This window comes from Eutrigla gurnardus (genome assembly GCF_963514095.1).
Source record: "Eutrigla gurnardus genome assembly, chromosome: 4".
NCBI lineage: Eukaryota > Metazoa > Chordata > Actinopteri > Perciformes > Triglidae > Eutrigla > Eutrigla gurnardus.
In genome coordinates this window covers 28,296,086-28,312,748 of record NC_139918.1, presented here as the reverse complement: position 1 = coordinate 28,312,748, position 16,663 = coordinate 28,296,086, and the positions used below count along the sequence as shown (strand labels likewise).

The 16,663-nt window shown below is 44.4% G+C and overlaps 4 protein-coding genes across 4 annotated transcripts in view; 1 reads left to right on the top strand and 3 right to left on the bottom strand.

The window, feature by feature from the left end:
* Window positions 1-16,663, bottom strand: part of sall2 (spalt-like transcription factor 2) — a 179,852-nt gene that overhangs the window by 19,457 nt on the left and 143,732 nt on the right. The window lies entirely within an intron of this gene.
* Window positions 898-7,731, bottom strand: psmb5 (proteasome 20S subunit beta 5). The gene is made up of 3 exons (XM_084007716.1): window positions 7,473-7,731; window positions 5,431-5,737; window positions 898-1,514 (listed from the first exon to the last, which is right to left on the bottom strand). Exons 1-3 carry the CDS (start codon window positions 7,695-7,697, stop codon window positions 1,231-1,233), a joined length of 816 nt encoding a protein of 271 aa, XP_083863842.1. The 5' UTR covers window positions 7,698-7,731; the 3' UTR covers window positions 898-1,230.
* On the bottom strand, window positions 7,980-9,346 carry psmb11a (proteasome 20S subunit beta 11a; the record flags this gene model as incomplete). Its single annotated transcript, XM_084006926.1, has 2 exons — window positions 7,980-8,782; window positions 9,280-9,346. 2 exons carry the CDS (start codon window positions 9,344-9,346, stop codon window positions 7,980-7,982), a joined length of 870 nt encoding a protein of 289 aa, XP_083863052.1.
* Window positions 9,912-15,759, top strand: prmt5 (protein arginine methyltransferase 5). The gene is made up of 16 exons (XM_084007690.1): window positions 9,912-10,056; window positions 10,353-10,471; window positions 10,881-10,966; window positions 11,137-11,271; window positions 11,356-11,468; window positions 11,593-11,642; window positions 11,759-11,922; window positions 12,019-12,180; window positions 12,271-12,348; window positions 12,654-12,712; window positions 12,947-13,069; window positions 14,168-14,343; window positions 14,428-14,631; window positions 14,726-14,836; window positions 14,912-14,976; window positions 15,074-15,759. Exons 1-16 carry the CDS (start codon window positions 9,959-9,961, stop codon window positions 15,224-15,226), a joined length of 1,896 nt encoding a protein of 631 aa, XP_083863816.1. The 5' UTR covers window positions 9,912-9,958; the 3' UTR covers window positions 15,227-15,759.

Below are 16,663 nucleotides of genomic sequence, written 5' to 3'. Positions count from 1 at the left end.
GGACCGAGCCTTCATCCACCATGCCGAGGACATCATTTAGTCATATTCAGACCATTTGTGTGAAACTCCGTTAACCCGTTGACCGAGGATAACGGTGACAGAAAATGGTGAAGTCTTCTACAAAGTGTGCAAATGCTTTTATCCACATTTGCTCCATTTAAGCACATGCACTCAATCCGCTCCTATTGATAGCGCCGTTCCCATCACTTCATTTGCTAAGATCAGCGCGGCAGAGGAGGGCCCCGCTCATTTCCATTTATCGAAATCCCATTTCTATTCCATCTGCAAACTAGTCACCTGTGAAACTAGTTTTTAACCATGATTTGAAACCGCGCCGGCTTCAGATGTCTACCCCATCCCCTTTATTAGTGTTTATTCCCCCCCATAAAACCCGCTGGAGGGGCACGCACTGCCAGCGCAGGTCGTTACGTTGTAAAACACCACGGCGGGGCGGCACACAACGTTGCGCGTTGAGAAGTGTGTCGGGGACGAATTAAAGAATAAATTCCCCTCTTCCAATTAAAAGACGTATTTCTGCAACGTGAGCGCCGAGGAAGGGAGCATTATCAATGAGGGGAAGAAAACACACTGTTACAACTCAGGAGGCACAATTACTGAGGCTGGTGGTATGCAATTAAATAGTGCCATTTAGACAGCGCTGCTCCCCGCTAATAAACGCACAACATATAAGGGAGACCGAACGGGCTTTGAATGCATCTCCCAAACACAACAGCTGGGGGAACAGATGACACGAAATGTAAACACAAACGGTGGCAAAATGACTACATCAAAGGGAAGATGAGGCGACAGGACTATGCATTCCCATGAAGTGTAAATTCTCAGGGTTTCTCGCCAACTTGAGACCTAAAAAAAGAAAACAAACAACAAAAACAAGGCTCTTGAAAAAAGAACTTCACGTTTTATTGAGAAAGAAGTAGTTTCCCAGGGTATGATCCAAATTAAATGCACGTAGAGGAAGCGCCACACTACTCCCACACTGTAATAAAGCGTGTCGGCCCCGTGGCCCCTCAATCAAACTCGCATTGTTAAAAATGTACAATATGAAGCATTAAGCTCACAACAAGTCAAAATGGGTGCAAGTGGAAATCAATTGGCGGATGACTCTTTTTTTTTATTTTTTTATTCTTCACTGACATTTTGGAACATCTTTAACATTACAAACTAGAATAAACTCCGAACCCTCCCAACTTCCTGGTCTGATCGTCGTGACTACGCCTTCTCCTTGTACTGCTGGTGCAGCAGGAGCACGTCATCCTGGGAGACCCTGGTCCATCCCTCACTGTGGACGTGGTAGAGGTTGACCTGCCCTCCGCTGTAGGCGTCCCGGAACGTGGCCTGGTAGATGGCGCGGCGGCCGAGCTCGCAGGCCTCCTCGACCGTCAGGTCCTGCCGCAGGCCGCTGTCAATCACGCCGTAGGCGTACATGGAGCCCGAGCCCACGGCGAACAGGTCGCCACACACCCGGTTGCCCTCCGAGTCGACGTAGTACAGCCCTGAGGACGAAGGACAAAAAGGCAGGTCAATGGGGTGGGATGGGAAAGGGAGGTGGGAAGAGACGGGTGTAAAAGGGAGTTGTGTTGGATGCGTCCTCCTGGCCCAGGTGTTTGTCAGGAAAGCTGATGTGTTGTACCTTTAACACCACCGCTCTCACACAAACAAAACACGCACAAACTCATAAAAAGGCACGCCATTTCCTCAAGAGAGAGAATATGAACAGCTGCAACCTCTCCAAGTGAAGTAATGCGGGCAGATATGAACAGCTGCATCCCCTTCAAAATGAAAGGAAGCCGGCCACGGAACCTGCTGACGAGGCACGGCCACGTCGCTCTCCGCCCAGGGGCCCTGCTCCGGGACTTATTGATCCTTGCAAACACGCCAAAAATTAACTATCGACCCGCAACACAAGCTGAACAGGTAACGGACAAAAAGAAGAAAGAAAGAACAGTGTGCTTGCATTCCTGTGGACATGAGGAGTACAGCACACATCCTTCCACACATGCACACACTCGAATGTCACGAAGTGGCCCCCGTAGTTCCTCCCACACGAAAGAAATCTGACAAACATGTTATCCAACATGCAGACCCACAATGCTCTGATGGACCTGTGAGGGACAGTTTGCTCCGCACCACGCTTCGTGGACACATACGAGACACTTTGTTCCGCGCCATGACACACTCTCCAGGCCTGATCCCAGAGTGACGTGGAACGGGTGACTAGCCTGCGAGCTCGCCCACAGCCTCTCCACAGATGGTAAGAAGACAGCCTGCGAAAAGGCATGTTTTTCATAGCGCTTCACAAAGCAAAAACCTGTGAAAACGATGCTCGCGCAAAAGAAAAAAACGCAGGGACACATGCATATGAAATTGCTCAACATCCACCGCCATTTCCCCACATTAAAAAACACTCCAACATGCCCTCAGATTGCACATCCTCGCCTGCAGAGTTCCTCGGCTAAACTAGTGACAGTCTATTAGGGATAGAGAGCCACTTGCTTTTCTGAAAAGAAAAAAAATGGAGCTTACCATTGCTTTCAACTGGCAAATTGCAGCGCCCTCAGCCTGTAGTTAGCTTGGCATGATAATCATCCCATGCCTGTCTATGCATGGGGGTAATTTGCCATTCTGAGACCTGTCTGTTCCTCTTGAACACTGTATGGGACTCGTTAAAAACATAATAGGCAGAGAGAGTTGTAAAGGCAGCCTCTTGTGTTGAGTGGAACGGTTGATGGAGGTGGACGAGGACCCTTTAGGAGGTCCAAGTATAGAAGCGGAGCGGCACTGAAAACCACTTCCCACATCCATTCCTTTTCCCAAGCACACCTGGATCTTTGTAGAGCCCGATGTGATAACGCTCACCGGTCCCTGCACCTCCAACAGTGATGCAGAAAAGCAGGAAGGCAGGGATGAGTGCTCAGAAAGGACAAAGAGGGCGGGAGATGAAATTCACGAGTCCCACTTATAAGCGGAAGCAGAGGGCACATACGGTGGAGCTTTGCAGTAGTGGCGGCCAACAGAGACTCCTTCCACTCCGTCAATCCACTGACAGGTGCTTAAGGAGGCTTTTTTTTCCTTTCGCAGCTGGCTGGACTGACAGCGTTTTCGAGGTGGTGGAGGAACACAGTGCGACGGATGGATGGCTGGCATCAAATGGGTCAGCGTCTGCCCTTCCCACAACAATTCACCACTGGATCACGAGTAGAAAGAGAACAGCAGTTGAACAGAGGGGAAAAAAACGATTACATCACTCTCTTGGGAGTGGCTGTAAAACTGACGGCCACATGGGTCTTGTCTGACGAGGTCTCATATCATCTCTCTTTTTTTGTCATCCCATTCAATCACACATCACTTTATTGCAGACCCTTCGTGTCCTTGTAGGGAGCAGTGAGAGGGGGAGGGGAGGGGGCTTTGCAGAGCATAGTCCCTTTTCTCTGTGGAAAGCCTCTACCGAGTTATCAAGCATCGACTATACACTGATTACATGTGTCAAAACATTTGGTGTTATTACATAGTCGTATTTGACAAGCTCCTCAACATAGCTTTTATTCGATTTATTTTGCACGCAGCTTTAGACAATCCATCAAGGGAATAAGTGCTCTTGACATGATTGTAGCCGTCTAATGAGCTTCCTGCCTAATCACGATTGATTTAATTTACATGACATTTTCTTCTCCATTCAATCATTGGCATTGTGGCCGTGGCAAAGCTCCCACACCTATTGAACTTATGCAGGGATCATTATTTCCTCAATTGATTGCCCAGGATTTAACACGTGTCATCTGGGTTTGTTGGTATACTGGCGGGCCGTCGTCGTTTCACGCAGCACTTTCTCTGCTTTCCAGACAAAGGCGGCATCGATCCAAACGGGTGTACGGGCATTACGCATACGACCCAATTGTCCGGGGCTGAGAACCAACGTCCATCATACTGCCGCGTTCTTGCTGGCCCGCAGTCCCAGCCTCATCGATTTCCCATTACTGTGTCAACGTGGCGGCCTCTTTAAGCACACCTTCTGTGATGTACGGGCTCACGCTGCGCCGTGCCCAAAACCCACAGCAGAAAAGTACAAAGCCAGATGGGGGATATGAGAGGCTGCAGTACCATCTAGTGGGGAACTTAGGGAACTACACGCGCTTACACTTCAATGAATCAGCACATGGGACTGGAAGGATCGACAGTTGTGTGCACAAAGGATCATTACATTTTATAGATGAAGAGTAAAGGAGAATTTCCTTAAAATATCTAATGATTACATGTGGAGTCATTTCATATCAATATTAACTTAACTCAGCAACAAAAGGCCTATATTTCTTATATTTAACAGCAGACCGCTCAAGTTTAACCTCGCTTTAGGAAGTAATGAGAGCCATCAAATAATGATTTGGGACAAATGCATATGGCCGGTGTGTCGTGACTAAAACCACTGACACTGTGAATTTAAATTAGTGGATTATCTTGCACACCGCATGAGCTGTAAAAATCTAAATTATTAGTGGAAATCACATTCCAAGAGTGAGCAGTTAATGTCTGCTTCATTAAGTCTCAATGTGTCAGTCAGACTTTAACTGCATTTTTTCATGAAATTTGTTTGTTCTAGCAGTAAAATCCATTTCTGGTCACAGAGAAAGTTAACGGAGAGTTTAATATAAAACACAACTGACTTCAGAAATTTCTTGTGTTCGGGCTAAAACAGCAGACCCTTGAGAGTGAAAAGAAAATAGAAGACCATGCTGTGTTATTTTAGGAATCTAAATCTTAGTTAATTCAAACTAATTAGAATTGGTAGATTGGGTAGATTAAGGGATTCGTCAGACAAAATATTAATCTGGAACTCTTTAGATAAGCGATTAATCATTTTTCAAGCAAATCGAGGCAAAAATTCAAATTGAGGATTTGCTTCTTTTCTTCTGTTTACAAAGTGAAATTAATATCTTTTGGTTGGACAGAAAACTTTTTAAGACATCACCTTGGGTTCAAGGATAGTGTGAAAGCACTTTTCTCCATTTTCTGTCAATAGACCAATCGATTAATTGAGAAAATCTGTAATCGTTGCAACTATTAAATAAAAGAAAATGTCTAAAACACAAACTATATTTAGTCTTTAGTATGTCATGTATTAAATCTGGTATAGCATTGTATTACATTGCAAACCAAACAAGTCAACAGTGTAACAAAAAACGTATAAATATTTTTTTTTAAAACGTATGATACGATATGTATTCACTTTGGAAAGATGTTGTTAATTGACATCTACATGACAAAATATTTAAAAAAAGGTTACATTCACAAAGAAGCCATTTATATAGTTATTGAAAGGGTTCCAAACCTCAACATTAAACCATATGGATCAACTTTCCACCGGTAGAATGCTGGTGTAAATATGTACATGTCATATACAGCTGCTGTATTTACCTGGGCCTCTCTTGTCCCAGCCACACACCATGGTTCCCATGCTGAGCCCCATGCCTTTGTACTGGTACACCATGTTGGCGAGCAGCTTGGAGGCTGCTGCCACCGAGATGCGCTCCTTGTTGCGAAGCTCGTAGATGCGGCACTGGCGGGCCAGCAGGCGCTCCCAGAAGCTACAGTCTGCGGCTCCTCCAGCCATGGTGCCCAGCAGGTAGGGGTTGATCTCGATCACCTTCTTCACCGTCTGCGAGGCGATGTAGGAGCCCGCCGTGGCCCGAGAGTCCACCGCTACGATGACGCCATGGGCGAACTGAGAGAGGCGACAGCGGGAGGGAACACATTAATGGTGCTCATTACAGCAGGAGGGGAACACACACAGAGAGAGCAGACACTGATGGATCCGTGATCAGTATACAATTCAATTACCTATTAGCTACCTCGTCTCCATCTGTCTAGACGAAGTGGAAAAGCTGCTCTATAACTTTGAGAGGGAGTTGCGATATACGGCTCAGCTCTGCTAGAACGCTGCTGGATAAGAGGGATGACCTTTGCTCTGCCTTCTAAAATCCTCCATCAGTGAAGTGAAAATCACAACAGCCGTAGAGCACTAAAGCAAAGACAACAGATTCGGCCAGTCGGATGGAGATGTCTGCTGGGGAGGTTTTCATCGCCCCCTCCCTTCCTTCCACTCTGGGATTAAGGGATAAAGTTGGAGTTGTTATATCTTCTTTTTATCAACAAATCCCCTGAAGAGACCGAAACTAATGGCGGGAGTTGGTTCAGTATTTCGAGTGCTCGGCTGGTTTGACAGATTGTGGGAGAAAAACAAACCGTTTTAATTATATTGAAAGCAAATGTCGCCCAAATACAATCGTATGGCTCTTTTATGTGTTTTAATCGTACTTGTACAAAGTAGTGTTGAACCTATATTGGGCTATTATCTTGTTTGTAGCATGAATTCACTGTTGGCCTCAGAGTTTTCACAGGATTTGTGGAGAACAGAATCACAAACACATCTGGACTCACTTTTATGACCTTTTAAGGCGCATTTTAATATTTGTAGTACAAATAAGCAGCACACCTTGAACATTGTAGAAAACCATTCTGTATTGACATTAATTAAGCTTTCAGGGACACTATGATTTCCACTCCAACTACACCCAAGCATTGTGTTTTTGGGTTAGTATGTTCCTAATTTTTAAAGGCTGATACCAATATTTTTACTTCCTCAAGTTTGACAATTTCTAGGGAAATCAATATGTCTGGTTCTGAAATAATATTTGATCTGGTACTGAAACATCTGCCTTAAAAATAAATGAGAATAATAAAGATTCACAGGTTCCTCACAAACCATATATATTTTTAAAAAAGCCTATTTGGACACATCACTGAAACCATTTTACACGTTTACATGTTGACCCATTAAATTACAATAATGAAGTACAATACATCTAACCCACTGTTTTAATGACCCAGTCCTCTTTGCCTCCACGGATGTGACTTTATATATTGAACTTGAAAGAAAACAAGAACTCAGCCCTTCATTATATTCAAGTTATTTCACATTAAAAGCACATGTACTATTAGAAGCACACACAAATTGAGGTCATTGTTATATAATTGTGCTGATAAAATAATGTTTGGTAAGAAGCGATGTGTGGATGCTGCACGAGTGTTTTTAGACGCGTCATCCTGTCTCGCGCTCACGCAGGTGCAATTAAAGCTATAGGTAATTAACCGGTGACACGTTACGTTTTTCGGTAAACCATCATGGCTGTCAAAACACAGACGACCAGCTTTACGTTTACAGCAAATTAGAAATATCTTACGAGACTCATCTCAAAGCTAACGTTATGAACACCTACAATGAGAAAGCGGTTTGTAGCTACGCTAGCATGCTAACATTCGAGATGCAAGTTAAAAGTTATGAGAGTTAAACCGCCAAGATGATGTTTATACTCTAAAGGATTCGCCAAAGGGTTGTCTTAACAGGCAGCACAGTTAGATACAGCTTTAAAATACCAGCTAGCTACTGATTAACTTACTTTAAATGCTAAGGTGGTGGTTCCATGCAAGAACTCTATTTTCCTCTCGACGCCATCGTCGTCTCCGGCACACAGCGGGTTTTTAACGGAGAAACTGAGACCGTCTCCCGGCGTAGCGTCAAATCCCAGGCCGCTCGGACTGGGTCCACATTCGAAACCGAAAGGTTGACATTTATCGAAAGAAAAATCCGCACAATCACCGCCCAACACACTAGCGAGAGCCATCTTTGAAATAGTGTGATGAGCGAGCGACTTCCGCCGGGTAAAGGGTGCGAGGATTTATCCGAGTCGTGGTGGCAAAAATCTACACAGCGCCCCCTGTGTTTGTGGAGGACCGCGGATGTACAGGTAAATAGAAAACCACAAAAAGGACCAATATTTCAATAGCTTTATACAATTTACAATGAAGAATTATAGCAAGCTGGCAAAACTACAAAATGTAAAATAGGTTGCTGACTTTACATTATTTCTAAACTTTATCCACCTGAACCACCAGTGTTTTTTGCTTCATTCCGAAGGATCGAATTTTGTCAGTGATTTTCTTTCCTCCAATATCTTCTCCCTGCGCTCCATGTTTCTATAATATTCCTCCTTCAGGTCCTCTCTCTTTCTTCGGCTCCATCCCTGGGCTGTGATGTGGAAGAGGTCCACGTTGTTTCCTGAGTAGGCGTCCCTGTGTGTGGCTCTGAACACCGCTTCCCTTGCCAAGGAGACTGCCTCTTCTTTACTGAGGTCCCACCTCAGTTCTCCATCCAGGACCCCGTAAGCATAAGGAGAGCCTGAGCCCACAGAAAAGACGTCCCCCTGCAGTCGAGCTCCATCGCTGCACACATATATCAGTTTTGGGCCACCTTTGGGGGAGGCAGAACGCACCATTGTGGAAACATCTTTGCTACTAACGCCGGAGCCATCTTCAATAAAGGATGGTCTCCTTTCCCTGCCAGTGTTACCTGCTTCCTTGTCCCAGCCACACAGTGTGAGAGCCACACACAATTCAGTCCCTTTAAACGGATGCAGCATGAACGAGAGGAGCTTGGCAGTGCCACATATTGACAGGCAACGGCTGTGCCGCAGCTGGTAGAGTCTGATCTCTCTGGCCAGAATTCGCTCCCACAGCATGCAGTCTGCGCCGCTCCCCGAGGAGGTGACCACTAAATGGGAGTGAATTGGGTTAATCTTTTCGACAGCTGGACAGGCAACAAGTCCCCCAGCGCTGGCGCGTGTATCTGCAGCTGCAATGACCCCACCTTGGAAGATGAAACCCAAGGTCGTTGTTCCGTGAGAGAGAGGGAAAGGCCTGCGGACCGTTGCTGAATGGGTAGTTGAGAAACGAGGGGATGAATGTCTGTGGTTTAAAGCGGCAGGGTTTGGAATAAATGGTATGAAGAATTGCAGTGGGATCCCTATATTTCTCCCAGATTGCTTTTGTCTCCCCAATCCAAAGTTGTAATCGTCGGTCATATGAAAAGATGTGGCTGTATTCTCAAAATTGCCATGGACAGAAGTTTCTTTGAAGCCACAAATATCTTCCAAAGCCATAACTGTTTGATGAAAACCAGTGTCTTTCCCAGAGAATGGCAGTCAAAAAAATAAAGTACAGTTTAAACTCAGGCTCATCTTGAAGAAAATTGATCCAAAAAATTCATAAACCACTGCTGCCACCAAGTCACTCACTCTCTCACCTGACGGAAAGCCCAAAGATTTTACCTTTTTATAGCCCTCCCAAATATGACACCTTGCACAAACGCACACACGTAGGGCTGCGTTCAAAGCCATTTGAGTTGACATGAGTGATATTTTATCCTACCTGCTGTGAAAGTGATATCTAGAAGCCCTTTTCTGCAAACCTTCTGTTTTGCTGGGTGCTGAGTCATCTTGTGTGCAAGTTCAAACATAGGCTATCTTTATCATCATTTTCAGTTTGTTGTTAAAAAAACACCAACCACTAACAGTATAGGGTCTTCTGATAAACCTGCTATCAATACTGTCTAAAATATGTCCCAGAGATCTGCTTACAACTGTTCTCTAAGTAGAGTCTAATAAGAATTAAACTGATGGAATACCAATAAGAGTTTTTGCAAATTATTATTACAACTGATTTATTTTATGGCTGTCACTTTCATTTATTTTACAGTCCAGTCTGTAGAAGTAAAAAAAAATGTATTCTCCAACTTGGTTTTGTGTTAAACATTAGTTTTTTTTTAAACAAGTAATAAAAAAATATTTAAATACTATATTATAATTATTAAATGAATTTATCATAATAATAATAAAATAAAACATCTTAAAACTCTGGATGAGCAGTTATCGCGATATTTTACGATACATGTAACTGAACTACATGCGAAGCCATTTGGGGTCTGTATCATCTCGCTAGCCAATGAGCCCAGTCGTCCTTCCAGATCCAAGATGGCGTCAGTTTCCTCGTAAGCCAGCGCTAGGAACGAACTGGGTCCAGCATCAATCCATTCAGTCGGCTAGAAACCATGGCGGCCGGCAGCACGGGGGGCAGAGTGTCCTGCGGGAGAGACTTGAATTGTGTGCCGGAGGTAGCGGACACCTTAGCCGCGGTCGCCAAACTCGGGTGAGTAAAGGGTCGCACTTGTTTTTGGAGACGTGAGCTCACGGAGAGGGACGCGCTAGTTTGCTAGCACAATGTCCGTGCGTGGGTTTGCTAGCATACTGCCAGTGCACGATGCTTGCTAAGCTAGCCGGTGAATCATCAGCACGTGCGCAATCACAACCATGAATGCTGGTGTTTATTGTTACCACGATGTTGGTGTTTTGTTATCTGACTGCGGGGGAGGTTACGTAAGCAGGGTGTGTTTTTTAAACGATGTCAACGTTAAAACGGCGTGCTTTCTTTGCTCTGGTTGCCAGGTTTGACTTCCTGTGCATGCCGCTGTTCCACTCGAGGTTCAGGAGGGAGTTTGAGTTGGAGCCCGCTAAATCCCGATCCGGTGCCCACACCAGATCCGACCTGCTGCTGTGTGGAAGAGGTTTGTCTTCTTCTGTAGGCTTCTAATCATGATGTCATGACGTTTATTTGACGCTCTTTGTAATAAAGAGATCTGTACTGGATGGGTGATTATGATGGTTCATTATCAGGGAATTTATTATTTTTTTTAACTTTTTAAATCGTTTTTTATCAGGAATTTGACTAAATATAAACCACAAATCTGTAAAAATGAACCATGAATTTGAAAATAACTCTATAACATACATTTTCATAAAGCAAACAAGTTACATCATATCACAGATGCTCAAAATAAAAAGTACTTATAGTGAATATATAATTGTTTATGTGTGACTTTTCCAATTGGTCTAAAAATAAAATGGAGATTTGGCCTTCTTTGACACTTGAAACTGTAATAATATATCAGCTGATGCTCTTTATTTTGTGTCTAGATTGGAATACTCTTATTGTCGGGAAGCTCTCTCCATGGATCGACGCCGATTCAGAAATCGAGACGGAGCGCCGAAACTCGGAGGCTGTAAGTCCCTCGTACTTGTGGATGTTGATGCTAAGAATAAAAAGTGTTCTTCAAACTGAAGTGTTTTTTGCGTGTGCGAACTCCTCTTCTCCGGTCTCTGCTGCTGACCCCTTTTGAATCCATCTCCTTCCATCATCTGCTCATCATTAGTTCCCCGTGTTTCTCTCCAGGCTCTGGCTCAGGAGTTGAACTTCTCAGCCTACCTGGGTCTGCCCGTCTTCATGATCCCTCTGAGGGGGCCTCACTGTGCCAATCTTGCCCGTCTGCTGCTAAACCACATCCACACCGGACACCACACCTCCAACGTAAGACAAAGCCTTGACAAACACAGCATGCACATGAGACAGAATTCATCAACTAACCCTTGTTGTCCTCCATGTCTGATTTAGTTCTGGATTCGTGTCCCGCTGATGGCATCGGAGGACATGCGGGAAGATCTGATTGAGAACGAACCGAGCACCTGCATGGATGACTCCAGTGTTGATGAGAAGACCTGGAGCTGGTTAGTGTCACATCGGTCCACTCGCCTGAGCTGTGGAGCGCTGTCCGCGTGATAAACAGCTGTCATTGATTTCCTTTTTAAAACCGTGACTCACTTTGTTTTCTTGCCTCTTTTTCCCTTTTAGGTGGCACTCATTTAGAACTCTGTGCGATTACAACAAGAGGATCTGTCTTGGTGAGCACAATGTGAAGCAGCAGCCTCGGGCAAACTCACTGCATTTAGGAGAAATAATCACGGCTCCAGCTGCTACTGAAAATGTGCTTTTGTTTTTTTTGTGTTTTTTTTCCAAGCTATTGAAGTTGGAGCAGACATGCCGTCGGACGCCGTGGTTGATAAGTGGCTCGGGGAACCCATCAAAGCTGCCATACTTCCCACCAGCATCTTCCTCACTAATAAGAAGGGCTTCCCTGTGCTGTCAAAAGCCCATCAGCGAATAATCTTCAGTCTTTTCAAGGTACAATTCCAACAGCTTCAACTGAAATAAATCATCAGCAAATGTGTTTTTTTTTATTTTTTAATGAAAAACAATAAATTTTCCTTTCTTACTCAGTTGGAGGCCCAGTTCGTCTTCCAAGGCACCAGTCGCCACACTGAGAAGGACTTCAGATCCTACCTGCAGTACCTGGAATACCTCAACCAGAACCGGCCTGCACCAAACTCCTACGAGCTCTTCGCCAAGGGCTATGAAGATTACCTGCAGTCTCCCCTCCAGGTGAGCAAGGACTCATTGGTTTTCACATATTCAGAAAATAAATAAATGATGAAGACTAAAGCTATATTTTTTCCCCTCCCTCCCTTTTAGCCACTCATGGACAACCTGGAGTCTCAGACGTATGAAGTGTTTGAGAAAGATCCCATTAAATATTCACAGTACCAACAGGTGAGTTCATCAAGTCGGCCAATCAGATCACACATGCGTATGCTGTGAATTTGGGAGTGTACAGTTCTGAGAAGTGTGTTTTATTTATAGAGAACCCAATGGTTTGATAGCAGACTCAAGACAAAAATATTTATTATAGTTACGGTAGTTATTTTACCTTCTTAGACTAAGCTTTCATTTAGAATATTTCATTTGCTATCCAGTCAATGTTTGCATGACTGATTGTTGCTGACTTTTCTCTCTTTTTTTTGTGTGAAGTTACATTTAAACATATGGATCCGTCTGCTTTGTCCTCGTGTCTCCAGGCTGTATATAAATGTCTACTTGACAGAGTTCCAGAGGGGCAGAAGGACACAAATGTCCAGTGAGTATCTGTACATAGTGACTGGATGATGGATTAGTATTTTGCAGCCGACACACTCTTCTCCTGATAAAGCTCCGTCTAAAACCTCTAGTAGTTGAACGAGGTAACATACTTGTGAAAAGGATTCATTTATTTGATAAGCTTTCAAATAAGGGAACTCTTTCAATGGGGGAGGAGCCAGACCATGACAGTGTAATACAACTCTGTGATGATGACGACGTCTCTTTCTCACAGGGTGCTGATGGTGTTGGGAGCCGGTAGGGGTCCCCTGGTCAATGCCTCCCTGCGTGCTGCCAGACAGGCAGACAGGAAGCTGAAGGTGTACGCCGTGGAGAAAAATCCCAACGCCATAATTACGTGAGTGGAATAAATGTCAGATCTCACGTCTTTATCAGTTTAAGAGCTTTTGTTTAGAACACGTGCCAGGCGCCACAAGCGTGCACGAAGGCGTTTATGCTGCAGTGTTCTTCTGAACACACAGAGGGTCCATAAACTAAGTCAACCAGTGTAACTGGCGAACCGCCATAAAGCAACCTTCTCCACGCCCAGGGGGATTGTAATTAACTGTAAACTCACATCTCATGTTCATGGACATACATTCTGGCCTTTTATACAGCGTTTGTGTTCATCTGGACACATCAGAATCAGTCCAGTCTCAGTCCAGTTTTTTCCTTCCGACACGGAGTAAATTTCCCTGCTGTAAAACAATCCAAACTTATAACTCCAGTATTTGCCGCCAGCAAAATACCTCTGCTAATGCTGTACTTCATACCCGCTGTGGAAATTACCTCCGCTCAGTGTATTTCACGGCTCTTTCTGACCGTGAATAACCCCGACCAGTGTCTGTGTGTCGATGGGGGAGGGAGTTATTAATATATATATATATATATATATATGCTCTCTTGCTTTACTTTTCCATAAAGTTACTTGACTGTTTTATTGCAACATTTTTCGGTTCGGGGAACATGCTCGCTCATTGCCTGAAGGGCAGAATTAACGTCTGCTCAAGGTGGAGGTTTCAATTCTCTGGCTGCTGGATAGTTTAATGAATAATGATGCATCATATTTTAATCAAATCTGAATCTGCAACATTACCAGTAACATTCCTTTGACGGGTCAATGTAGTGCCATAATGTTTCCCTCTACAGGAGAAGTACACGGTAAATAGTCGGCTGTACAGCTGAGTTAGATGTTTTTAAAGGCTTTGGGGGCCTTTTGTAAATTATTTCAGGGTATAACGATTTAGAATAGTAACATGATTAAATATTTTTCATATCTAACCATCACAATAAATCCATAGCAGTTGGGGGACCCGGTCCCAGGCTGCCTACCGTGCCTAAGTGTGGTGTGTTTAGACCTACAGGCTACATCGATCTGTAGAGCCTATAAATGTTTAAATGCTGCCGCCGTTGATTCCTTGCACAAACATTTTGAACCTGCTCCGTTCTTGTTCAGGCTGGAGAATTGGCGCTTCGAGGAGTGGGGTGATCAGGTGACGGTGGTGTCATGTGACATGCGGGATTGGGCAGCGCCGGAGAAAGCCGACATCATCGTCAGTGAGCTGCTGGGATCGTTTGGCGACAACGAGCTTTCCCCCGAGTGCTTGGACGGAGCGCAGCACTTCCTCAAAGGTACTTCAGTTTTGTACGAAAAGTGAACACCCTTTGTTTTTTACTTCCTTGTATCTCATATCACTTTCTCTTGTCATGCTCCAGATGATGGCGTGAGCATCCCCTCTTCCTACACCTCCTTCCTGGCTCCCTTGTCCTCCTCCAAGCTCTACAACGAAGTGCGGGGCTGCCGGGAACGCGACAAGGACCCGGAGTGCCATTTCGAGACGCCCTACGTAGTCCGCCTGCACAACTTCCACCAGCTGGCCGAACCCAAACCGTGCTTCACCTTCAAACACCCGACGACAGGTATAAAAAATTAAAAAAAAACACTGAACTCACATGATATGGCAAGTATCAAATAGATTTATATTTGAATATGTTTGAATGTTTCTTCTTTCAGATATGAACAACAACCGGTATCAGTGCCTCAGATTCTCAGTGAATTGTAACTCCGTGCTCCATGGTTTTGCTGGCTACTTTGAAACCACGCTGTATAAAGACGTCACACTCAGTAAGTTAACGTTATTAAGAGGAAGTCACGTTGTTCTAAGATTAGATATTAATTCTTATATTCTGTGTGTGGCAGGTATTAAACCAGATACACATTCACCTGGAATGTTCTCCTGGTTCCCCATCCTCTTCCCCCTCAAAGTAAGTTTCCCAGTCCGTCTATAAAATCTTCCAAATTTAACGGCATGCATCGTCTCATTCAGATATTAATGCCCCCGAAAATCTTTCCCTCCGCTAGCAACCCATCTCCATATCGCGGGGTGAGGATGTCAGCGTGCGCTTCTGGCGCTGCAACAACGGGAAGAAGGTGTGGTATGAGTGGGCCGTGACCGAGCCCTCCTGCTCCGCCATCCACAATCCAGCCGGCCGCTCCTACACCATCGGCCTGTGAAGACGACACACACACACACACATACACACACACATAAACGTTTCTGTAAGCCTCGTTGGCACACATACGCAGTATGACCAGTCGTCGTCACTTTTGAGCCGGATATGAAAAAGTTGATTGGATAAACCAGATTTTTCCGTCTGTTTTTTGAGGCGTTCTTTCAGCAGGCATGGACTATCACCTGTACACAAAGTGTGTTATTGCTGTGGGTTTGGCTCATTCAGATTAGCTCATTCGTTTATTCTTTTTTTTTTACGTCTCCTCCTCTCCCGCCCCCTACTGTTCTGAACATGCGTTGTCGACGTGCACACTCGAATCCAACCGGACTTTTGCCTTATCAAACGCACATTCCATATCAATACATGGGTCCTGATGAAATACCCTTCCCTCCTCAACACAAGAGGGTCAGAGGAACGGTCATGCTATTCAGGTCAAACACCATATTGTTTGGAGTCTGTCTCTTCATACCTTTTTTATTTTGTTTCTGTATGTTTGATTCATGTCAATAAAAAAAAGTACTGTAATGTTCTCCACATGCTGTGCACTTCCTTTGTCACCGCTGCACGCTTTCGGGATCAGAATTTAAATTGTGTCTCAAGACATTTTGGATTTACATCGGCCATTAGATTTAGGGGACAGATGTCACTCTCGGATGACAATTTGTTGGACCACAGGGACAAATACCAGTAGTATATTTGGCTCGCCCTAACTTAACGTGTGGACACCAACGTAACTGGCAGGTGTACCGTTTAAGTTTACTGCGAGTGGACGTTGAATTCTCACTGGAAACTTGTAACGTTAGCACGGGTTCAAGCACGTACGGATCCGTCTGATTGGACAAAACGTAGTCATCGGTTCTCAAGGACACGATAATGCAGTGTGCCACTGGCTGGATCAATTTAGGTCTCATCGACGCGACAAAAGCTCTTTTGAACATTTTCTTTTCAATCACAGCTGACATCGATGTGGCTTACACAACTACACTCATCTCCTGTAACCCCCCCACCCCCCGGTTCACCATGGCGACGAGTGTAGGCCCACAGATGCGTCCCCTCTGCTCTTATCTTGCATGCACTTGTCTGCATATCTTAGATGTGGCAGACGCACAACTGGGGCCAAGAGGGTTGAGACTCTATTCAGCATAATTGTTTTTATAGGCAAGGTAAATTACAATTAGTTCTTGATAATATGTAATATGACCTTTTATTTATTTATTTTTTTAAACTGGCGGATGTTATTTAGCTATAATTTCAGCAGCTATACCAATAATACGTGTGCAGGCTTACCTTCACCCTCTTGAAATATGCAGTATTTTTGATGTGTTTATATATCATGAAGTCGTTGAGTAGCTTCTTTTAATTGTATTGTTTAATAATTAAGTTTATTACTTGAGTTCCATTTGGGCTGTAAGAGTTTATTTAGCTCATGCAAAGGGGG